We start from the raw sequence: 25,509 nt of genomic DNA on the forward strand, positions 1-25,509 counted from the left end.
CATTCATTTGCGAATTTGAATCATTCACGAATGATTTTGATCATCATTATCTTGAAAAAATCAAATAAATAAAAATCTGTGTTCCACGAAAATAAGCAATTCATACGGGAATAACATGAGGGTGAGAAACATTTTAATATATATTTTAAATAAGATATTACAAACTAACTTATTTCACTACAATTAAAATGGAAATACGTAATAGTATCTCAATTATACTTAAATAACACTGAAAAAAAAAAAAAAAAAAAAAGATTTTTCTTTGGGTGAACTTTTTATTTAACTGAAATTTAAACATATTATATTGACAGTTAATTATTAAAATTAATTGAGTTTTTATGTTAATTATTAGCTCAGGTTCACGTAAAATAAATGACCATCAGCACTTGGTAAGTCCTGGAATCAGTGGATAATTCAGGGTTATTTTGTCAAATTCCTGTCCATATTCAGCAGATTAGCATATCCCAGCATTCCCCTCCTCTCGACTGTGGTCTGTTCATGTCTTTGTGTGAATGTTTGTGCGTTTGTTTAAGTGCGTCTCGGACACCTCGGATTATTTGTGACCACTTTTGTTTTTGGTAACATCAGAACAAAAGGAACATTTGCTGTTCTCGTGCTCGAGTGTGTGTGTTACTGCGCTTTAGGGTGTCTGCACCAGCTAAGCTTCATTATTAGCCGAAAGGAATAATTCACTAAAAAATGAAAAATCTGTCATTATTTACTCATCATTATGTTGTTCCAAACTCATGCTGTTATTTTTCTGTCGCTATGAACCGTTGTATTGAAAAGTGCCGTGTGAAGATTCTTCGAAATGTCTTCTTTGAACATACGGGGTCGGAACGGCACGAAGGTGATTGACAGAATTGACATTTTTGGGTGAAATATTTCCTTTTTTTAAGATACATGTTGCACTTAAGTATCATGCACATTTCTGGAATTCCCATTGTTTGAGTGTATAAGACAACTGAACATTCAAAGATTGAACTAACAATGTTATTTAAAAAATAATACAACTAGATTTGGTCATTTAACAAGATTCCGCCATTTATTTAGCCGCTATGGTCATGTACAGTATTAAAACTCTCATGGTGAGCAGAGGGTTAAAGGTTCATTTCCAGTAATCCAGCCGAGTGTCGTCACATAATCCGGTGTGTGTTGAAGTGTTCGGTGTGTTACCAAGCCACTGTTTGTTTAACGCTAATTTCCAACAGCTTCATTAATATGACATGAAATCGAAATGTACGCGGTAAAAATCCCAATCACATATTTTGGCGTATTTTACGAGACTATTTTTTTTTACAAATTTCTCGCTAGGTTTCTGAGATGACGCATTTTCTAATTGTTTCACAATAGGCCTTGCAAAGGGAGTTTGTGAGCCATAAACCAGAGGTTGTATAAATTCAGAAAAAAGCTGAAGTGTCTAAAAAAAAATATTTTTTTTTTTGTTTGGTAATCATTGATCATTTTTAAAAGTAACTTAAATGAAAATATAATTACAGATACACTTTGATATACACATCATTTTACAAGAAAATTTTAATACATAAAGTTGTATTGCTATCTTTTTTGTGTCAAGAACTGTATTGCAGATGTTATATGTAAATGTAAATTCTATAAATCTATAGGGAATATACAAGTAATCACTGTTTTAAAGAATGAGAGCTTAAAGGTAGAAGTCGGGGGTCGCGAGTATAGTTTGTATAGTGGAACAGAGTGACCAAAGCAACGCAGATTTAAAAAAAAAAAAAGAAAAGAAAAAAAAAAACGAGAGAGAGAAAAAGAAATATTTAAAGCAGTTACATTTTACAGTAGCACTTACTACCCAAATCTAGTACTTTATTTTATCCTTTTCTATTTCTTTTATAAAGATTTAGGCTTTGGTCTCATACATAATGCTGTAAAATTAACTAGTAAAAAAAAATAATAATAAAATATAAAATAAAGCTGTGTGTAAAAGTAATGTATCAGAGCCTGAGAATTTGCACTACCCTAATACTGGCTTGACATAGTATATTTTGTACAAAATTTCATGCAAATACTATCTTTAAAGATTAAGGGCAAATCATATTTCACTGGTATATGGCTTTCATTAAAGTCTTTTTTTTTTTTTTTGCATTTGCATTTGAGTTATATAAAAGTAATCCAATGTAAAGGATATACAATGTCTATTTGTTTGAAAAATAGTTTTGTATGATTTCTGTATTACACCTCTCCTGTAGTCAATGTCGATCATTACACATATTTGATTAAATGTTGGATAAAATTTGTTCAGAGGAGGACTGTGTGTTTTTATACTGTGAGATCAATGTGCTAATTTGCTATTTTTCCCCATTGTATCTGAATGTTAACACAAATCTACACTTGGACATGCTGGTTTATTTTCTTCTCAATCCTATATCTGGTCCGCAATGTTCAGAAACCGATTGACGTTTAAAAAAAAAAAAAAAAAACACCAACAAAAAAGACCTGTACAATATTTCTTCTGAACCAATTGTATTCCAATTAAATCAAGCAATTTCTAACCCCCCCCCCATAAAAAATAAATAAAAAATAAACATAAATTTGTATTTAAATGAACAATAAACATTTTTATTGAATAGAAAAAAAATCAAAACAACTGAACCATGTTTTTATTTATTCAATATTCTAAAGAATGTTAAGGCTCATAAAATTGTACACGATTTTTTTTTTTTTTTTAATGTAAAAAGATCAATTGGGCTATCAAAAAAATTAAGTTAGTTTGCTACAATAAAAATATATATAATTCACATTTTACAAAAATTTTTTATACTTTATCAATTGTCGCTTATTTACAATGTTAATACACTCCAAAAGAACACAAATCTCATCAGAGATAATGCTTAAATAAGAGTGGTTTACATGACGTTAATTCACATTAAGAAATAATTTACGCTTTTCCACTTACATGCTAAGAAAGGAGAAAAAATTCAATTCTAAAAAAAAAAAGAAGATTTAATTGCTTCCTGATATACAAAAGAGTGCAATAGTTCCCCCCCTAATTAACAGTTATCTCTTAGTAGTTCTAAACAAAACAGTTATGAGGACATGAAAGACACAAAAAAACACATTCAAAAAGCCCCAGACTGCATAGAAACAGCACATATTACATCATGGTGAACCAGGAAGTGCTCACATATTTATAAAAAAAACCCAAAAAATCATGATAAGCCCTGTTTGAAAATCTAAGAGTTTCTTGATTGTGGCCGAAGCGGCATCGACAACTTGGTCCCAGGGTCCCAATGATGCGCTAGAGAAATGCCACAGTTGCCAAAAACCCATAACATCGGACAGACACGCTCAGGCATGCTAATGTGGCTTTTCTGTCAAAGTCCAGTTTTTTGCCTCGCCAAAGACTCCAAGCATCGACTCCAACCAACAGCGTCTAAACGAACTCCACGTAGTTCTCCGGAATTAACCCCGTCTTCCCATCCAAGGTGCCCTCCAGCCAACCTGGTTCTCTAGACCGATGAACTATGAGACAAAGATGCAAAAAGCAAGATTGTTTTGGGGTCGCATTGACAACTTTATCCTCTAGTTATCCTCTTATTTCCACAGTGCACAAAGGAATAAGTGTTCCAGATTCAAGTTAAGCTCTACAGTATGTGCGGCATCTGTTGCTTAATGTTGATTAACCACCACCAAAAAAACCGTCGACTCATCCCTGAGTTCTAATAGAAGTTGACTATCCCCAAAAAAATCATCTGGAGAATTTGAAGCCTCTATTGAATCTTGCAGTAGAGCACGCCTGAGGTTTCATTAAACACTAATCTAATCTACTGCTCCACAGTGTCAAATGTCAAACCGTGGAAGGTGCGATCTCTGATACCTGTTGAGGGGCAGGAGCTGGAACAAAGCAGATATATCGATTTGCTGCTCCTACGCCAACGCTCAAGGCTCCAACCTCCCTAACTAACCAAATATAGTACAGATACTGAGGTTTAAAAACGGAGACGTACCATTGTCGAATACGGTCCCTGCGATAAAGGACAGCTCAGAGTCATGCTCAGCCTTGCAGGCGTAGAGTGCACGTGCTTTTCGGAGCGGAGTGCTGGAAAAGAAAAGAACATTTGTTAGGGCTAGTAATGAATTCAACATTTTAATTGAATTAAATGCATGATATCAGTATCTGCTCAGAAAAATACATGAAAAAGGCTTTATTAAGTTTGCAGACTTCAAGCTGAAATGGCTCCAAATGTATGCACGTTTAAGGGTGCATAAATGTATGTTTAAATGTACGCTTAAGGGGACATTAGTGTAATCACATTTTGTTTATTTCTTTGTAAATTTACCAGAAAAATCAAAAAATCATATCAAGTCTTTGAAGTACCTTCGGATAGCATGTGCAGGACTCATAAAAAAATTACACCCCTCGGAATGTAAATATATATATATTTTTTTTCTTGATCACTATTACAACTCATGGAGAGATGACAAAATTGAAATGTATTAAACATTAAACAATTGTAAAAAGTTTAGAAACTTTAAAAGATGTTTTTTTTTAAAATAAGTCTCTTATGCTCACCATGGCTGCATTTATTTAATAAAAAATACAGTAAAAACAGTAATATTATTTATTACAAATATTGCGAAACATTGTTAGAAATGAAAAGAAGTGTTTTCCATTTTAATATATTTTAAAATAGAATTCATTCTTCTCATGGCAAAACTGAATTTTCAGCATTATTACTCCAGTCTTCAGCGTCACATGATCCTTCAGAAATCATTGTAATATACTTCTTTGCTACTCAAGAAACATTTATTATTATTGATAGTATTATCAATGTTGAATTTTTGTTGATGTGCTGATACTTTTGTCAGGATTCTTTGATGAATACAAAGTTCGATAAACAGCATTTATTTGTATTTATTAAACTGATTTATTACATTTATTAAAGCATTTACTAAATAAAAATATTTTGTATCATTATAAATGTTCGTTACTGTCACCTTTGATCAATTAAATGTATCCTTGATGAATAGAATTATGAACAACTCTTTTTTTTTTATCTTACTAATGTTTGAATGGTATCCTTGTTTTCACAAATATGTTAAGCAGCAAAAACAGTTTTCAAAATTGATAATAATTATTAAAATATTAATAAATGTTTCTTGAGCATCAAATCATATTAGAATGATTTCTGAAGAATCATGTGACACTGAAGACTGGAGTAATGATGCTGAAAATTCAGCTTTGATCACAGGAATAAATAACATTTTTTAATTTATTTAAATTTTTAAATTTATAAAGCACATTTAAAATCAACCTTGGTTGGCCAAAGTGCTGCACAGGAAAATAAGAGAAAAACAAAACAAAAAACAAAGCAAGAATAAAGAAAACAAAGAAGCAAGAAACAAAATAAAAGTTACGGTAATTAAAAGCACAAGAGAAAAAAAAAAGCACCCTATTCTAGTATGTCCTCCATAACTAAGTATACTTCTCTGACCCTTCTTGGCATTGAGTGTACAAGTTTATGACAAATTGTCACATCTATTCTGTTGAACTCGTGAAGGAGTACCCTGATGTTTGATGCAGAGGACAAATTCCGATTATTTGGGGTTACCATTTTTTTCCGATTATTATATGGGTTACCATACTTGGCCTTCACTTCACCTTGTATTTTCACCTTGAGAGTATGTATTGAGTCATTGTCATGTTGAAAAAGTGCCCACCAATGCAAGGAATAAGGAGAGAGTTCTCAGAGTTGCATCTTCTGTTTCTAGATTTTGAATTATAGGTTTGGTTAGGGTTGGGTTCAAGATTTTCAATTACGTCACACAATGGTGTGTGAATTCATGACACTATTGATTAGGCACAACTCCCCCACATCCATCCCTATATAAGAACTTTACTACCACCGAACTTCACTGTGGAGACTGACACCACAATCATCAGTTTGTGGTGTTCAAAACTTTTTAGTAAATTTGGGATAATCTTTTCCAGTTCATTTATTTCTCCTCACAAGTCTGTTGAGATCAGACATCCGTGAGTCAAAACATGAACACACTGGAGGAGCTGCTTTATTGTAGAAAATGAAGTTGTACTTCTGATGAAACAAGACACTGACACTGTTTATGTTTAATACGCTAAAGCTACTGGATTTTAAGCAATCTATTGTATAAAGTTCTATATATATAAACGTGACGTGACTACTAGAGTGCTGAATTGCAGAGGTTGTGCAAACATATCCACATTTCTATGATTAGATTCTTTTCTTATGCATTACTAAAAAAAAATGCTTGCTGTTTTCTCAATTTTGTTGTGTATTTAATGTTACCAAGAGGAAAGAGCGCAGCACATATTTACATATTCATCTAACCATTGCTCTCAGCAGTTTGGGCAGTGTCAGATGTTCACAAACTGTATATCGCTGCTCACGTATTTCGACCTTAATTTTACCTAAAAAGGAAGAACGAAAAATAACTTTGCCTTGAGTATATCGGCCCCTTAAGCAGGAGGAGGAAACAGACAGGGCCTGCAGATCTTCTACTCCTTTAAACAAGGTAATTGCAAGTAAGAATGTCATCTTAAGAGTCAGAAATTTCTCTGCAGCTGACTCTAAAGGCTCAAAGGGTGTCATAGTACTACGGCCAAGTCCCAGGCCGAACTCTTGCATAACATGCAGGCCTCAGCTGTACAGTACCATGTAGGAAATGAGACACTAATTTGTCTCTCCAAAGACTCCGGCAGGTGTGGTAAACAGCAATGGCCACCACGTACACCTTCAATGTGAAGGGTGTTAACCCAGCAGAAATGGAATCCTGAAGGAACTCCAGCACTGAACCAACCGGGCAGTTGTGTCCAAATTATGCTCTCTGCACCATAAAGTGAAGAGTCACCACTGAAATGCATAAAGTTTCCTCCTGGAGGGAGCTCTAGAGTTAAGGATGGTCTCCACAACCTCGTTTGAGAGACAAGAGATCCAAGAGTGTATTACCCCTCAGGGGCCAAACCCACAGATTCCATATTTCCAGACTGTGGTGATAAATATTGCCTCCTACTTGAGACATAAGATACTTCCTGACGGCAATCTCCCATGGAGAGCCGTCCAGGAGAGACATCAGGTCCAAGAACCAAACTTGGGACGGCCAGAATGGGGCTACTATTAACAGACGAACCCCGTCCTGCAAAACCACTCTAGAACTCCCAGGAGCAGATTGATTGGGGGAAATGAGACCAGACATAGCCTCAGCCAAGTCTGAACCATGGCATCCAACCCCAAAAGAGCTGGATTCGCTTGAGGGAGAGCCAGGGCAGACAGTGTGCCGTTTCTTCTGATGAGAACAAGTCCACTTCTGCCTGGCTGAACCTTTTTCTGGGTGGAGTCCTTGATTTAGATGCCCAGGGATGTAAACTGCCCTCACCGAGATAAGCTTGCCCTGGGCCCAGAGGACGATCTGTTGCGGCAATCTGCATAGAGAGTGTGCAAACGCAGACCTTCCTGGTGATTTGTGTATGAGACTACTGATGTTGTTTGAATGGACAAGGACATGGTAGCCTCTGAGATCTGGGCAAAAGTATAGAAATACAGCCATCATCTCCAAGCTATTTATGTTTCATGAAAGATGAAGAACTCTCCACAGACCCTGAATTGAGCGGCCATCTAGGACCGCAATCCAGCCCATGAGGGAAGTGTCTGTCGTTAGCAGCTTGGCCTAGCCTGATTTTGCCTACGGCTGAAAGTCTTGACTTGATAACAGCAGGAGACAGATGTGCCTGCCTTGTAGTCAATGCAAGTCCCAAATCACCCCTAGAAAAGTGGTTTTCTGTAGTGGAGAAAGCACACTCTTCTTGGAGTTCAGTCTTAACTCCAAACACCTCATGAGAGTGAGGACAATATCTTAATGCCGAATCTCCATTTCTTTGAACTGAGCTTGGATCAGCCAGTCGTCGATGTAATTGAGTACACAAATGCCCTGGAATCACAACACAGCCAGAGCTACATCCGTGCTCTTTGTGAAGGTGTGAGGTGACAAGGCTAGGCAAACAGAAGTACTCGATATTGGTAAGTTTTGCCCCTGAAAGCGAACCTGAGGAACTTCCTGTGTTAAGGAAGGATGGAAATGAGGAAGCATCCTAAACATCTATTGTCACAAACCAGTAATTGGGCTTGATTTGAGAGACAATAAGTTTCCGCACAGTACGGTTCAGATGAAGCAGATCCCCATCTTTCTTCAAAACTATGAAGTACTGGCTGTAGAGGACCCGTCTCTTTCGGGAAAAGGGAACACGCTCTATGGCTTCTTTTGCCAAAAAAGAGTGTGTTATAACACCTGAGTCTGCTCAGAGCTGGCCACAGTGGACAGTACTCCATTTAAGCATGGGGGATGAAAACCAAACTGAATTCTGTACCCTTTTCTACAATTTGCATAACCCAATGAGACATTTGGCAGAAGTCTCCATGCTGCCGGTAATATGCCGGTACAGAACGACCGAAAATACTTCCCCAATACCCTCCCCAGAGGGAGCGATCACCCCAGTTTCACAACATACCCGGGCAAAGACTGGGCGAGAAACTCGCTGGAGACCGCTGCGCCCCAGGACACCCGAAGTGGTGTTGTTGGCAGACCGGCCTCCCGAGGGCACTGAGAAAAAATTGGGCACACTTAACCCTGGAGTGGGCAACTTCGGAGGAGCCTGTCCTCGACACCCTGAGCCCTCAGACGTCAGGACTTCTTGCCTGAAGCCTTCCTCGAGATGATGACAGTCCTCAGATCTGTCTGCCTCTGGGAAGGCTTCGGCCCTGATCACCTCAACCCCCAGTCTCTCTGAAGGGAGTCTAAAAAAGCGACACTGTTTTTTTGTTCTCTTCGGGATATAGCCTACTCTGATATAGCCAACCCCGGGGCCTCACTCAGTCCGGAAGAAACCACAGAACGTACTTCTGGCTGAAGTAGCAGAAGCGTTCCCATAGCATCAACATTCTTACGCAGCATTGAGTTCCCTTGAAAGGGAAACAATGCATTTTACTTTTGCACATTGCATCACTTTTCTCACAGCTTTTGTCAGCTCTGAGACACTTGCTGCCATTTCTCCAGCTCTTTTCTTAGCAAAAAAATCACTCATCAAAAAAATTAAAGCTTGAGGGGAAGGCATGATTGTTTCAGGGACTTTGTCACAAGTCCATTCTTTTTGAGTTTCTGTTTCTTTAACTATATTTTCACATGTGTTTTGGGAATCCTCTTGTACCATTGTCCTCTTTTGTGAAAAGAAATACAAAAATCTGGACAAGTCTATCCCAAGTGGATTCAACAGTCTATATAACACTTTTAACCCTCTGAGGTCGGCAATCACGCCGGCGTGATCTGCTCGCTTTTTTTCTTATCAGTGCAAAAGAGACTCAAAATACTCGGTTTATTTTGATCTTACGTTTAAGTGTTATACATCATTAGATCCTGTTAAGTTTTCTATTTTTTTTGTGGATACTCACAATAAAAACAAAGTGTTGTGCTTTTCACCAAATAAAGAAAAACAAACATGATGCGAGTTCTGCGTTCTCTCTGTCAGTGAAGTCCATTCTGAAACGCGTCCTAAGATTAACTGTAACTCCGCGATTACTTGTCACACAGGCACGAGAGATTTTTCTTTATGAAGCTTGAATTCTCTTCTTTTAAATGAAGTAATTTATATAAAAAACAAATATTCTCAGTTTATGCAATCTGTATGAAAAGAGAGTGCTGTCAGTATTTTTTTCCCTAGCTCATTACACTTCATTACGCGTTAATCTGACACGCCCACGGAGGACGCGCGCTATTCAAACGCAAATGTCGAGGCAAGCCATGACAATGCCCACATCAGCCGTTCCACCGCGGAGGTAAAATGTGTGGTGTATTTGCTGCCTTTTACCGCTAAGAGGCGCTACAATCATAAAAGTGTTCGTTTATTCCGGTTTATTCTCCCTAATGCGTTATCTGCTGCCACACCGCGCTGATTCAGAGCGATTGAAAGCTGGTAGCAGATGAATTCAACAAGTGAAACGTAGCTAAAATAATTCATAATCACAATACTGAAATTAGGCTACTGAAATGTAATTGAATAAATAATGAAAACATTTCAACATAAAACATTGCAATAAAAACATTTAGGCTACATCAATGAGGCTTTACAACTTTAACAGCATACAGAAGACAGCTCAGTGATCAACGCAACAACACGAGCTTCGAGGAGCTTCAATCGACCCGAGATCGAATCTCAATGTAGGCCTAGCATATGCCTACATGTTGTTAACCGATGTTGTCCTACAGCGTTTATATTTTACCACCTTGATGCTTAAATAGTAACTGTTTATAACTGTTTACTTATTTAAAGTCAAGAGTTTTGTTTAATTATCATTACAACATAAATTTGCTACATTCCTGTAGAACCGCAGCCGCTGCACAAACGACAAACTGATGAAGGAAGATTGTCAGCCGATTGCGTCAGAAAATGAAAATGAAGAAGCTCGTCTTTAGTCTGCTAAATTATTGTGTAATGTAAAAGAACACTAAAATTACTTAAGTTTGAAACCAAGTTCGAACATTTAAAGGTTTAAATAAAGGGTCGGGACAGTTTTTTTTAATTTAAAACAGGGTTGCATCGGGTTTAGAGTTTATTTCTTTTGCGATGCAAAATAAGAAACACTAGGCTAATCTTATTCTTGCGACATTTTAAATTTGTATTGCCAAAGAAATTACAGCTAAATTAAACAATTAAAACAGTACAAAACGAAAATTGTCCAAAGAAACATAATTAAATTAAAAACATGCGTTTTTCTTTGCCTCTCTCGCGCTGGATCTCTTTTTAACAAGTTTATTTAGTCTCCCTCGCTGCGCGCACCGGGTCTCTCTCGAAATTAAACATTTCAGGGTAAAAACACATCATACAGCTGATAATACTGTATATGTCGCTGCGTGTCAGCCATACAAATCACGAAAAAATTATTTAGCCTTTAATTGTTGCTTCAAAGACACAGCATGCCTTGTTGAATTCACCTTACAATAACTTCAATTGAAATTTTGTGTGAAAAAAACTTTAAATAGGCTACAATAAATAAACTACAATATTTATAATTTAATAAGATATGGGGCCTACATTTGGACACAGATTTATCCTTACAATAATTTTGCCTGCTCATCAGGCTGGCTATCCGACACTCTCCATATGAAAGAGGAACATTAACACCTTTGTCCAGCAACTGTCCCTCCAACCCCCCCACAGGCTATCTGAGTCTGAGGCTGACTTAACACAAAGAGAAGTCGCAATTCACACTTAAATCGCTATTCTAGACAGTGTTGATAATGAAGGAATTAAATTATTTAAGTTACATGTAGCCTAGTGATATTTCTGTCAAGTTTATTACTAAATATTTCATTATTTCAATAATTGATGAAATAAAACTGGTTTGGGACAGCTTTTTCCAAGCAAAACTAAATATAATCTGAAAAACAAAATCATGAACAAAATGTTCAACTCAATATTAAAGTCTACAGGGATCTTTGGATCCTTACAACCAGGCATGCAATTTGTGAATTAAGTTTTTATTTTATTTTGTATTATTCAAATAAATATCGAAACACGGTGCTTCATGGTAATGCTGCTAAATTAAATAACATTTATATAATAATTATGAACTTAAATGAAACAATATCGCAACATTTCGACAAATACATTATTTGATCTGTTTTTAGATTTTAATTCAGGGCGATTTAGCCTACATTTAATTAGAGCGAGATTTTCACCCTTGTCTTGTCATTTTCTCATTGGGAAGCGCTTACATTAGGCATGTTTGAGTAGATCCTCTGTAGGCCTACCTCTCGTTTTCATATGGATTAGCCTACACAATCAGATAACATTTATTAGCCTAAATATTTAGACATTTAAAGGCTTTAGACCTAGCCGATTTCTTATCGTGACTGAGCTGAAGTGGCTTTCGGTTCATTTTTGTGATGCGCAGTTCCCGGAGACAGAGACACATACTGTTTTTGTCGTTAGCCTAATATGAATACAAGTTTACAGTTTTGAACGATGTAAGCTACTCTACTCTTATCTGTATGACCAAAAAATTACGGAGTCGCCTATTAAGTTATTTTAGCTGTAATAATGAGAAAAATAAATTAATCTAAATGAATGCTCCACCGCGTTTGTCGAACACTAACTCACGATGCCAGAATAAAACCCGACTTTAGAAAAATGCATTGGGCCACTCGGCGTGGTGTGCCAAAACACTTAATTATAAACTTCAATATTTCATTCAAAATAATCTCAACACGCTTTGTGAAATTTTGAAAAGCCGTGCATGCATTAGGGCCACTGGAACTAATGAACAACTGAAACGCTGGTTTTGATTTTATTGTTTGTCGTTTAAACGTGCCTGTTGCATATCTCTATTTTATATATTTGATATTGGTGAAGTAGCCTATAGCATTGATTAACTGTGGAGGGAGGGGTGTGGGGATTAAAATAATTCAGCAGAAGCAGGGATGCTTAGACCAGAAGGAAATCCCAGTCCCCCCTGGCAAATCACACTTTACTTAAAACCATGTTTTTAAAAACTCTAGGTTGTAGGGAACAGACCTCTCTGCCATGCGCGCGCATGGTTTGGAGCACAATATCTGTCTCGCATGCACGCTCGCTCTAGATAGATTACGGGATATTTTAACTAATTTGCGGTATAACTAGTCGATCACGAGTGGCTCAACAGGTAGATCTATAGATAAACTATATCTTTCAGGAATTTGACCGACCGGGTTGACACTTCAGCGTGAGAAATCGGGGGTGTGGCGTGAGAGCCTGGAATCAAATAAAAATATATATATAGCCTATATATATATAGGCTATATATAATTTATTTTTTTACAGAACTGCTTTTTAAATTACGATTGGTAGCCTATTATTATACAGATGCAAAGTCGTTCTGTTGGATACTATTTTGTTTCTTAGTGTAAAATGGAAATGCATGATAATTGTATTTTATAAATATAAGCAAAAAAACTGTATGGTGTAACAGAGTTTTAGAGCTAGACAAATCTAAATAAATATAAAATTTACAGCAGACCATGTTTGTGCGGGATTTGAACCCGTGTCATCTTGATGATGAAACGTAAGTTCTACCGCTCGGCTATGATTTTTCTCACTGAGAAATACCAAAACGTTTGTTTCTCACATGAGCGAGAAAACGTTTTGTCTTTAGCCTGTGAGTGTAGGCCTATACTTTAGCCTTTTACAGTTTTAAAAGATTATATCTTATATAGATTATACCATCAATTTGTTGTAGGCTTATTTGGAAATTACCATAACTTGTAGTATTTCATCCTCAGGCTACTGTTAATAGACATTAGCCCCACTTACGTTTTGCTAAATGTCCCTTTGCGCCACCTGGCGGTCATTTCGCGTACGACTATGAAATGCGACTGGTTTATTTTTACCGCGGTGGATTGCTAAAAGGTGTGACTAAAAATGTGCTTTTGGCTTTCATTTATATTTTGATTGTTTGTATATATATATATATATATATATGTGTGTGTGTGTGTGTGTGTATATAAATATTTATTTATTTATATATATATTGTCCTTGCATTCTTTCTTGTGTGACACCCCTGAATGAAAGGCTCATTAGTATGCAGTCTGCTCAGGTGAGAACTGCCTAATTATTCATGAGGGGATATATATTCATGATTCCGCATATTGCCTTTGCAAACAAAAATTTTTTTTTCACAATTTAAAACAATCTATTGTTTTATGTGAATGATTAGGCAGAATGATTTTCAGATCAATTTGAAGCAAAAACTCTAGGCGACAACATCCACTAGTCAAAAGTCTTGTGGACAGATATTTAGTATGTTATTTGTGGCCTTATATTAGAAACTTTATTTTTTAGTTTTTTCAATAACCACGCATAAACAATATTCTCTCAAAAATACAAACATGTACATACATGTTGATAACATATTATGGTAGCCCTGTGTGTGCTATATAGAGTGTAATTTCACCTGTGCCATTAATATGTTTATAAGCAACTGAAAAAAGCACAAATGTCAGAGCATGCCAAAACATCTCAAGGACCCCGAAAACACCTCAGACCCCAGAGGGTTAATTGTCGAGAAATTGCTTGTATTAAAATATTTTGGTTTAACATACTCACGTTGATTAAAAAATTGCTTTGAACTTGCAAAAGAAAATCTTTATTTTTTAACTCTTAGGACAGTGTACTCATTTTTGCAACACAACATTGTATCCCTTTGATACTAAAATCTGATCAAGCAGACTTGCTGGAACATTTTATCTTCAAGGAAGATATGTCTTCTTCTACATAAAGAATAATTGCTAACTTTATTAACTTTCAGAGGAGGTGTAGTCATTTATGCTGAGTACTGTAAATACTATAGGACAAAAATGCAGTAATCATTCTGTACAACAATATATAATAGGGATGCCCCTATATGAAAATATGGGCTGATGTTAATAATTATTTTCATGTTATAGCTAATAACCGATAAATGGTTTTTAAAATTTGATTCTGTTTTGTCTAACAAAAATTAAATATAGCACTAAAAACTAATATTAGTGGAGTTGGTGTATACATTCAGACTTGAGGGGGAAGGTGTGAATTTGCAAAGCTGAAGCTTAACACTGAACGATTAGAAAACCGCTATAGATAGTGATCTAAGCAGGCCAAAGCAGGACACACACCTGAGGGGGGAGGATTCGCTGGAGGGGCTGGAGGCCAGCTGGGGGCTGGAGGGGGCAGAGAACATCGGCCACGAGGGGGAGCGCGGTGAAGTGGGACTGGGTGAAGCTGGGCTGTGACAAACACACACACATCCCAGCACCAATGTTTATGTTATAGCAGCTGCTGAGTTAGAACTTTCACAAGAGACTTTAAGAGGAAGTCAGCATAAAGAAATAGACATAAACACAGTAAAACATGCTTGAGAGTTTCATGCTTACTGTACCATTCAGCCAAAAATGACAATTGTGTCATCATTTACACAACATGTCTTTCCAATGTGTGAACACAAAAGAGCTTTTATCTTTGTGCAACAAATGCACACAGTGAAGCACCAGAAAGAACAGCCCTTTGTTACTGTATGTTTTTTTTTTGCATACAAATACTGTAGCAGCGTAAATATTCGCCAAAATATCTTAATTTGATTTCTACTGAACAAAGAAAGTCATACAGATGCTGGTTTGGTGAGTAAATGATGACTGAATTTTCATATTTAGTGGAACTGTTCCTGAGTAAAACATTAGTGATAATTTGTTAATGTAGCACAATGAGTGAGGTCTCTCTCTCTCTCTCTCTCTCTCTCTCTCTCTCTCTCTCTCTCTCTCTCGAAATTGTCCAAAAATACATCAATGCTGGCTCCCAAACTTGATCAACTTACCTTGTTGACATACTGCTGCGAACCTTCGGATTTTGACTGTAAATTACAGAAAAAAAAGTTAAAATAATTTTTGCTATCTTAGCCTTGCTCCTTGCAAGGTCAGGCAAGTACTTCTAGCTCTGCCGACATTTTCACATATTATTATTGCTACATTTTTTTTTACTTTAAAAGTATAAGTATATATTTTTTTTACATTTAAAAATATTTATTTTATACAGTTTTCACTCTGTATGAGAAATGTATATATATATTTATTTAAAATAAAAAAATGTCCAACAATTGCAGGAAAAAAACACATGATAATGGCATACATGTCAAAACAATAGTGATTGGTTTGTAATTTTAACCCATTCTTACTGATGCTACATGATCTCAAATCATTCTTCAAGCTTTGACAACATCTCATATACAGTATGTTATTCAGTTATATCATGTTGCATAGCTGACAAGTTTAATAACAATACCACAAAAAAAAAGTAGTTTAAGTGTAATGTTCATGATCAAATACTGTAAGATATAGCAGTTCCATCAACTGGCCAGAAACTCTCTCCCACTGGCCTCGGGCTTTCCTAAATATTTCCAACAGTGACTCAACCAATAGCATGAGTTTGGGACGTAACTATCTGTTTGTCCAACCAATGTAAGATGAGAAACCTGCATGACCTAAAACATTCATTATTTTTCCAGTTCCGTTTGGTGACATTAGTGGCACAGAAACCACACACTTCACCTTTTATCAGAGGGAAAGCAGCTGTATCGACTGTTTTTACACGTCAGAAACATTCAGCAAGACAAAAGCAACCTTTTTAACCTCCATTGTAAACATTTATGGACATACAGTCCCACCTTAACTACAATGTAATAACATTTCAATGAAATATTTGATACAATGCACATATTGTGTGCATACATGTTCTATGCATTGTACTTATCTTTAAATAATGTAATTACAGCTGTAATTTATTTCATTTTCTATAATTACACTGTTGACCCTTCCTTTAACCCTAACCTTACCCGTAGCCCATCTCAATAGCATCATGAACACAAGAAGTACGTTGTACCTAACATTACACTACTCGCAGTAGATAGTCGGGTTGTCATGGGAACAGTGTGACTTCAAGTGACGAGTTAACTTGAATAATCTAAATGTCCATACATTAGCAATGTTAATGGACACTCACTCAGTGAAAATACATTATGCTGTCACATTTAGTCCTTACCATTCTGTATTTCCTGTTTAAACGATGGAACGATGGAAAGTTCCGGTGCTCATTGGTCAATAGAGTGTTTTAACCATGCTAAAACATAATATTCGACTACAACGCTAAATATCTGTTTATCTAGATACTTTTTGTATCACTGTGCAGCCTATAAACTTTCAGAGGACTATATTTTCCAGCAGAAGGATGAAACCAAAGGAATTTTCTTAAAAAAAAAAAAAAAGACCAGTCTAAAGGATATTTTATAATTGTAATTTTAGTAATTTGTACTGTGTATATTTTAGAAAGTCTCTTCTGCTAACCAAGGCTGCATTTATATGATCAAAATGAAAGTAAAAAAACGTAATATTGTGAAAGAGTTTTAGGTTTTATTTATTTATATATATATATATATATTAAAAAAAACATGTTTCTAGTTATCAAAGCTAATCCGCATCATTACTCCAGTCAGATTCACATGACAGTTCAAAACAACAGCATTTATTTGAAATAGAAATACATATTTTGTAACACTGTAAATGTCTTTACTGTCACTTTTGATCAATTTAATGCATCCTTGCAAAAGTTGCCAAAGAGGAAATTGGTCATTATCTCAGAAACTACTTCTATGTATTGACATGAAATGTATTGTTAATGACACATACCTATCGTTGGAACATTGATCTGTAAATACCATGTGAATCTGGTCACAGCCATTTTAGGATTGTTTGTGATTTGCTCTTAGTGACTTATGTTCTCTTGACTACCCCTACGTTTGCACATGTTTGTTTTTTTTCATTTAAGAAAAACTTTCGTTACATCATTAACACACGGAAACTCAAAGGTCTTCACCACAACCCATCAAAATAAAAGTTTGGTTTAACTTGATAATATATTACTGTTGTACAGTAGAATTTAGATATCTCAATTTAATAATAATAGTAACACTAATAATAATAAATTATCAAAAATGTATTTTTTTAAGGAATAATCACACTTTTTCTTCTATGTTGTAATTTTAACAGTATAAAGCTCAGTTGTGCCACATGTAATTTGACAAAAAAGTTCAATTTCATATAAAAGATCAATTAAATTAATGTTTTATCATGTCTTCATTTGATTACTAGAAAATTCACAACACAGAATTTGTGGACAACGTAGTTTAATTCCAATTAAACTTTTATCCGACTCCATTTTATCACAACCTCAAATTTAGGTTGGAGTGCCAATTGGTTATTGGTCATTTATATGATAGTTTATCTACACATTTGATTATTCTATTTAACTCTTTACTCTTATTGTACTTGTTCATTCAGGTGCCAAAGTCGGACAGGGTCCCGTTCATTTTTATGCGTGCCCACGATTACAAACTCTTTGATAACCAGAGGTTATGGCTAAAGCAATTTAACAATGCCGCCCATGCTTGCTATTGTTAAAAGGTACCCATTTAGCCCCCTACAGTCGCCTATATAACAACTTAGTTAAAGGCCAAACAATAATCAGAGGTTATGGCTAGTGCATTAAGATACTGCCACTCCAATGCTTGCTATTATTACCCCAATAGTATTTGTATCTAGCTTTCTATAATGCGATTGCATAACAACTTAGTTAAAGTCAAGCAGTTAGTCAGAAATCTAGAATGCCACCAGATGTGCCACGTAAACGTAATCAACTAAAGTTACAAAAGTCAGACTAAAATCAAATGTAACAAATGATTATTAGTCAGGTAAATGTATCATACCAATTACAGAATCAATTCAAAGATGATCGATACTCTGAGGTAAAGAATAAAAGATGCATAGCTGACTCAGGAAAAAAGGATACGTAATGCTAAGTGTCTGAAAGACATTTAGCATTACGGGCTGTTCTCATCACAAACCGCCCTGAGCTTCTTGAGACATTTCTTTATAAATTCAGACCACGACAGAAACCTAAACATGTGCTAACAATGGGAATTTGCATTAATCACGGTCTCCAGAGTTTACACCTTTCGAGGGCAGGATGCCATTTGCATGAAAGACCCACCCTCCTCTGTAAGCAAGATATCTCTAAACTCCTAAAAACTGGGATGGGTAATGAGGAGTCTGTAAGGGTGGGGTGCGAACTGCTTGGTGTGGTGCGCCTCGGATGGGGATGGTGATTTCGCAAGAGAAAGTTCAAATGTTAATTTCCAGAAACGTGCTTTGTCTTCTCTGGGATTGGTCGTTCCTTAACCAGACGGCCCGGAATTTTTGAATTTCTCAAGTCTTACAAGTGCTTCAGGCTTATCCAAAAAATACAGTGTTGGAGCAGAGTTAGAACTAAACTGTGTAGGACTGTGGGCCTCCAGGAGCTGAGTTTGACACCCCTGTTGTAGATAATTGCATACACTTGGCCTTTGCATTCAAGGCACCACTTTAATTTTCTAGAATGTGACATTGGCTGCCTCGGCCAACATAATTCAACTGATAACACGTTTTCTCAAGTAGTTCATCAATCTCAGGCCACCATTGATTTGCAGCCTGCCGGGTGCTCTGGGGCCTTTGAGGTGGGTATATCAGCACACAGCCACAATTAATATATATATATATATATATATATGTCTATATATAGATGACAGCGTTCATTTCAGTCTTGTGGCTTTGAACCACTGATCCTCACAGCTGATATATAGACCTTTACCACCGATCACGAGCGCACACACACATCGTGTGTTTCCAGGTGTTATGGGGACTTACCAAAAACATAATGATTTTTATACTGTACAAACTGTATATAATATCCCCTAACCCAGTAGTTCACAAACTAGGGTATGCCTAGCCTTGGGTGTTCGTGAGGTGATAGAGGCGGTGCACAAACAAAATGCTGAGTTTTGGCGTACATCTAATTCTACCCCAAACAGAGCATGTATTTCTAACTGGCAAAATGCCGCCTGTAGTGTAAAAACAGGAAAATGGTAGTGCCGTAAAAGTTCAAATACATGACATCCAATCAAATTACCTCATCTTTTGTGGCCAAAACAGACTGCATCCACATAAGCAGAGTGCATATGTCCCAAGCAACACACAGCGGTGTTTTCTTAGTGAAAGAATCTCCAACTTTGAACAAATTAGCAGAGACGATGATTCAATGACTCACTCATTAAGACAGTGACTCACTGCCACCTACAGGCGGTTTTAGTTTAATATTTAAAAGTATCACTTTGGTTTTACCACAATTTCCTATTTCTCTATTTAACATTTTTTATTTAAAATATCTCATAACATTATTTATGCCATTGTAACTGCAACTGTATTGTAACAGTGTGTAAATATATCTAGATGCAGCTTATGCCACTGCAGTGCAAAGATGGCTTTTGTTGATACTGATTTCATTTGATTGCAATTATTGATTTAGTTTAATTTATTTTATTACATCAATTAAATGAATGGAATTTTAAGAATTTGACATAAAACATGACATACATCTAATAGGGTTACAACAACTCAAAATCAATTTAAGGGGGCAAATATTGTCTCTTAATGGAAATCTGAGGTCTAACTGAAAGAGAAGGGGTACGCAGAAGGATGGTAAATGTCTCAGGGGGTACTCCACTCTAAAAAGTTTGGGAACCACTGCCCTAAACCATAATAATAATATTAATAATTTTGTATAATTCATAAGCTGTTTTCATCATATGGATGAAAAATGTTCACACAAGATAAAACATTTCTGGTATTACTATCCTTGTGGGGTTGGTTTCTCCCTACAACATAGAAAATACCTGAACCACACAGCAGTGCTGTTACTATTAATCCATTAATATCATGGATATATGGCTTATCTGGATTAACCTTCAATGACTACAAAACAAATAGATTTCAATGTTACAAAAGCAGGATCTTTTCTCCTAATCCATGAAAATATTTAATGTCATACTGTCATCATACTGCCACCATCCTATTTTGCTCAATGTCTCTGCATTTCACAGCAGTAAGTAATATTTTGGCATTTTAATCTAAAATTGGTTAAATGGTTTAACCTTTATTCTGTTCCTCTATAATGGCTGAGTTATAAAAACAATGGGAACTATCTAAACTATCAATCCTATTAATACTTCTGAAAATGAGAATTCAAAGTGTTTTTGTATAATATACATTTTTGATTGTTTCATACAGTGTACTGTTTACTATAGTGTTCATATTAATATACTATTTATGACAAACAGGTCACTTCAAAGTCTCATCAGCATTTCTTTTATAATAACAACAAAACATTTGTAAAAAGCATATTTTGTGTAGATTTTGTTACTACTACATTATTTTTATTAGTCACCTTGTTTTCAGGCCATTTGTCAACAAATCTGCAGTAACAACTCGATCTCACTGGAAACAGTTATATGTGACTGGGGCGGAAACATATGAATGAGATTCTACGAATTCATATGAATAAGCCACCCATTTGCCAAACCGCAGAATAGTTACGAATCGCCATGACATCGTGATGGCAGTACATTAGTCTGTACATTTAAACCAGTTTGACTCATTTAGGCCAATTTGTGGATCGGCTGCAATGATGATAGACAGGGTAATCAGCATTCAATCACATAACTTTTTTTTAACCTACATTTTTCAGTTACTCTTTTCACATTCACGCCATGCTTCAGGAGCTCAGTGAGAACACAGTAAACTCGAGGGAGTCGGGAGAGTTGCTGCCTCCCACGTAAACGTTATTGTTAGTGTTGCTGAATAGAAATTATTTTTAACACACGCTATTTGATCTAATATTTTGTAACATGTCTTTGGTGTCTTTTTTCTGTCTTGGACACTTATTTGAAAAAGCACCGCCTCAGATGCCTCTACGGACAAAACGTTCCTGATATCCACATAACTGATCTCATATGAAACTTCTTATCAGTGAGAGAGATACAACTCTATCACTCACTTGTTGCAACTGGCTTTATTATTTTCCTGTCAAACTGAGTCATAGTGAAATATCACAAAGGGGAAAAAAAAAGCAATAGCACTTGCCAATACCGAATACCCAGAATTCACACATTAGATCAATAAAATCTAAATTATACATGCTTATTAATTATGCATTCACATTTGATACTTAGTTCTCTGTTTACTTCTAATTATGTATGTTCTTGTGCATGTTTTTGGCTTGTGCAGCCCTCTGGTACTGGGAAATGCTAGAGTTTTGAGCTTGCTCTGTTAAACGTGGCAGATTTGGCTGTGCTATTTGGTTTCCACAAAGAGAGTGATGTTAACCAAATAAAAAGAGAAAGAGAGGCCAGTGCTGCCAAAAACAAAACAAGCAAAACAAGCCCAAATTAAGCAACTCGGCTCATCAAAATAGTTTATAGATGGAGAATTTGATTTCTTTGATTTATTTCAAAGCATACATCTGCATGAAACATATTAAACAGGAGGATAATGAAATAAACTAAATTATAAATATTTGGGGGCGGGGGGGTGATTTACTGTTTTGTGTTACCTTTCTTATTTGACTGCGGTAGACAGTTTAATAGGTCTAGAAGAAAAAGAAAAAAATCTCACTGAATTAATTGTAAACCTTGAAATGTATTGGGTTTTTTCCCCCATTTTAGTCAACCCAACATTATAAAACAAATGTCAAAGCTAACTGCAATCATTACACATATGAATGGCAGTCTTCTGCGAATTGCATAAGATAGAATCGTGATTCATAAGTGAATGTTGCTAAGGTGTTCTGAGTGGTTTCTAGGGCATTGCTACTATAGTGGTTACTAGGATGTTCTGGGTGGTTGCTCTATGATGTCTCTATTTCATTTATTTTATTTTATTGTTCATTTGACAGGGACAATACCCTCTATATGCTTCTAGATAATAGATGATTTGCAGAAATTAAGAAATATAACAGTCAACAACCAAATTCAAAACACATGAATAACATATATGTGAAAACAACAGCAACAACAAATAATAATTTAATGTTAGGGTTGGCATTTTTTTTATAAACACTTTGTTATTCTAGAAACTCTTCACATCCCGATAGCAATCAATAATAGAAGTGGTCTAAATATTAATATGTATCCAATCATTGCATTTGGTCCAATTAATTGCTGAAAGTGTTATAATAAAATATTAATGCCACATCTAGTCTATAATAAATAATATATAATCTAATACATAATATATAATGTAAAAATAAGCGGTCTGAATATTGACCCTTGTGGAACACCCATTTCAGTACTTTGATAAGAGAACCTTGTAGCATCTATTTGAACACACTGTTCTCAACTCTAGAAATCGATTTTGAAGCTAAAGAACTTGGATGAATATTTGAATACTACCCATCCTGATCTGATTTCTGACTTGTGATGCAGCCTGAATCATAGTCACATCATAACTGATCCCCTGACTGAACCTGGTTTCTCCCAAGGCTTTTTTTTTCTCCCTTGTCACTTTGGCTTCCTTGCCACTGTCACCTCTGGCTTGCTTAGTTGGGGACACTTAATATTCAATAATATTATTGATCTGACTGTTCTGACGCTGTTGTGTGAGAACTGAACTGAGCTGGAAAATGACATTAGATTTTTGCAGAACTGCTTTAATAATTGATGATCTTTACAATGGAACTGAATCAACACTGAACTGACTTCAGCTGAAATCATCATAATTTTCCTGTTATCACTATAAAGCTGCATTGAAACAATCTGTATTGTATAAAGTGCTATATGAATAAAGGTGACTTGACTTGATATCATTCATATCTGTAGCACAAACAGTGCATTATAAGACACACACCAAAATATAATTCGAATTTTGGAATTTTTCAAATCCACCGTATGAACAACGCATGTAGAAATGCTTGCCTTATCAAACACCACTAACAACATACAAACTTTTAAAAAAAGTTTAAACTGACCTCGGCACAGTCAGCAGAGTAAAATCTTTGAGAAAATTGCTTGCATTCAGATTTCTAATAGGTTTCCAAAAAAAGCAAAGCAATAAGCGTGTTTCACTGAGATCAAGATCTTGAGAACATGGGGACTTTTTGTATGTTTGTCCTTGCCATTCGGAAGGAAGTAAACATCTGCTCCGTATGTGCTTATGCTGCAGAGAAGCAGCATTAAAAAAACTACCCTCATCTCTTGCCATAGCTGTGCACAGCTAAGAGCTATCAAAATGGGCCCAAGATAGTGGTTCAAAAATCCATTACCGACCCATGGCCTACCAGAGACAGTGAGATGCATACTTCAAACAGTGTGAATTAGAAAGTGCGAACAGCGGAAAAGGGCTGTAGGAGATTCGACAGGTTACAGGGAAAATCATTACTGCAGCCCATGTGAGAGGGTATATGTTTGCTTTGAAGGGGATGTATCAAGGAAAACAGGATTTTTTTTTACTTTGGAAGTAAAAGATCTATTATGTTTTATCTATTTTGTAGATGTGCTCTAACATTGAACCAACAGCAAAGCAGAGATAGATTTTGTATTTTCAGTCATCAGATTCATTTACATTGTGACTGTGTATCAGATGTAATCCACTCTGTCTGTGTCTGCAAAGGTGTGTGCCAAATGACCCATTCAGATGAATGGCCCATTCAGATGTATGGCCCATAGAAACTGATTGGTGTGAATGAATAAAAAGAATCAGCATTGCTCAGAGTGGATTAGCAAGTTAGATCGATCTCCTGTGGGAGGTCCTAACAGGTTTCTATTGTTTGTAGCCCATAGGCTATGTCTTCATGTATAAAGTTCTGTCTCACTTGAAGGGTGTTGAAGGGTGACATGCTAACATCGCTGCTGAAGGACTGCTACACTACAAACCTTCAATAAATTCTTCTCCCCACAAGAACTCTGGTCAAGCTTACTTATTTTATGTATTGGAGAAATCGAATACATTGGCGAGCCACCCAAACCACTGCTCGGCCAAATACAGCAAAATCTAACAGAAGTTAACACATACGCTTTATGTGTGCGACAAAGGTTCAAGTCCGGCCTGCAACTTGCGGCAAATCTACTTAGAAAATACATCTCAATTTTGCTTTTAACATTGACATTTTTGCTGCACCTCATTGCATATTGGAAGAAAGGTGCAGGTGCAGTCTTAAATGGTCAAGTAAAACTAGATTCTGACAACTTTTTGGTGCAAGAAACCCTGACTAAAGGTGTGGGGTCAGATGTACCAGGGTCAAAAATGAACTTTTGCATTAAGGCCACGTGTCCACCAAAGCACGTCTGAAAACGCAAGGCACTCTGCTGAAAACGCCTAGCTGTGGGCGCTTGAGAGCGTTTTGGTAGCGCAGCAGGTTTTTTTCCAGTTGAGATGCTTTGCATCATTATTATCAATTATTGCCCTTGATATTGGAATAATGATGCTGATAAACAGAATGTGTTTGTGTGTGGAGAAATTGCATACTATTTTAGTCTACACAGGAAAATCCATCTGAAAACCAATTATGAATTAGTTTATCAAAATCCAGTCATTCCAATAGGAATCTGCATGATCTAGAGTTTTGCGTGAGGGCGAAAAAGTTCCACACACAGATTTCCAAGTTGGTCACAAGCACTGACCATTAAAAAGCTGCTTGGTTTGATGATTGAAAAACGATGGTTTTTAAATAAGTTTCTTGAACACTCCCCCTACCTTCTGTTGGTTGAACAAACTCATGGCATTGGTTCGGCCAATGTTGTTGTGTTGGGCTGGCTGTGTTGCTCAAATAAACAGAGGCAACGAGGAGAATGGGAGACAGTATTTTAACACACTTTTGCTTTAAAGCATGTACTGTACACTTACAGTGAATTAGGCTGACTCGGTTTGGCTAGTTGAAGCCCATCATGATCTCCGTCTCCGGTGGGCAGGTTGTTGAGTCGAGTCCAGTTATGTGTGCTGTTGCAATTTACTGAGTCTGCACTGGAGTTTACAACCACACTGTTCCTCTTCTCCACTGCTGATGGAAAAGCAAAAATGTTGTTATCCTA

General features: G+C 36.2%; 1 protein-coding gene across 5 annotated transcripts in view; it reads right to left on the reverse strand.

The window, feature by feature from the left end:
* Window positions 1-3,390: 3,390 nt before the first annotated feature.
* Window positions 3,391-25,509, reverse strand: part of LOC130073607 (rho GTPase-activating protein 26-like) — a 121,232-nt gene continuing 99,113 nt past the window's right edge. Inside the window, exons 20-24 of one of the 5 annotated variants that reach the window (XM_056239121.1) lie at window positions 25,325-25,475; window positions 15,382-15,417; window positions 14,687-14,797; window positions 3,978-4,069; window positions 3,391-3,492 (exon numbers count right to left, since the gene is read on the reverse strand). In XM_056239121.1, the coding sequence (XP_056095096.1) occupies window positions 3,404-3,492; window positions 3,978-4,069; window positions 14,687-14,797; window positions 15,382-15,417; window positions 25,325-25,475 (479 nt within the window). In that variant the 3' untranslated portion in view covers window positions 3,391-3,403. Of the gene's footprint in view, window positions 3,493-3,977; window positions 4,070-14,686; window positions 14,798-15,381; window positions 15,418-25,324; window positions 25,479-25,509 lie in introns of all 5 variants that reach the window. The other 4 variants (XM_056239120.1, XM_056239122.1, XM_056239124.1 and 1 more) reach the window with 4 other exon arrangements.

This window comes from Rhinichthys klamathensis, unplaced genomic scaffold, assembly GCF_029890125.1.
Source record: "Rhinichthys klamathensis goyatoka isolate OS25496 unplaced genomic scaffold, OSU_Roscu_1.1 h1tg000554l_1, whole genome shotgun sequence".
Taxonomy (NCBI): Eukaryota; Metazoa; Chordata; class Actinopteri; order Cypriniformes; family Leuciscidae; genus Rhinichthys; species Rhinichthys klamathensis.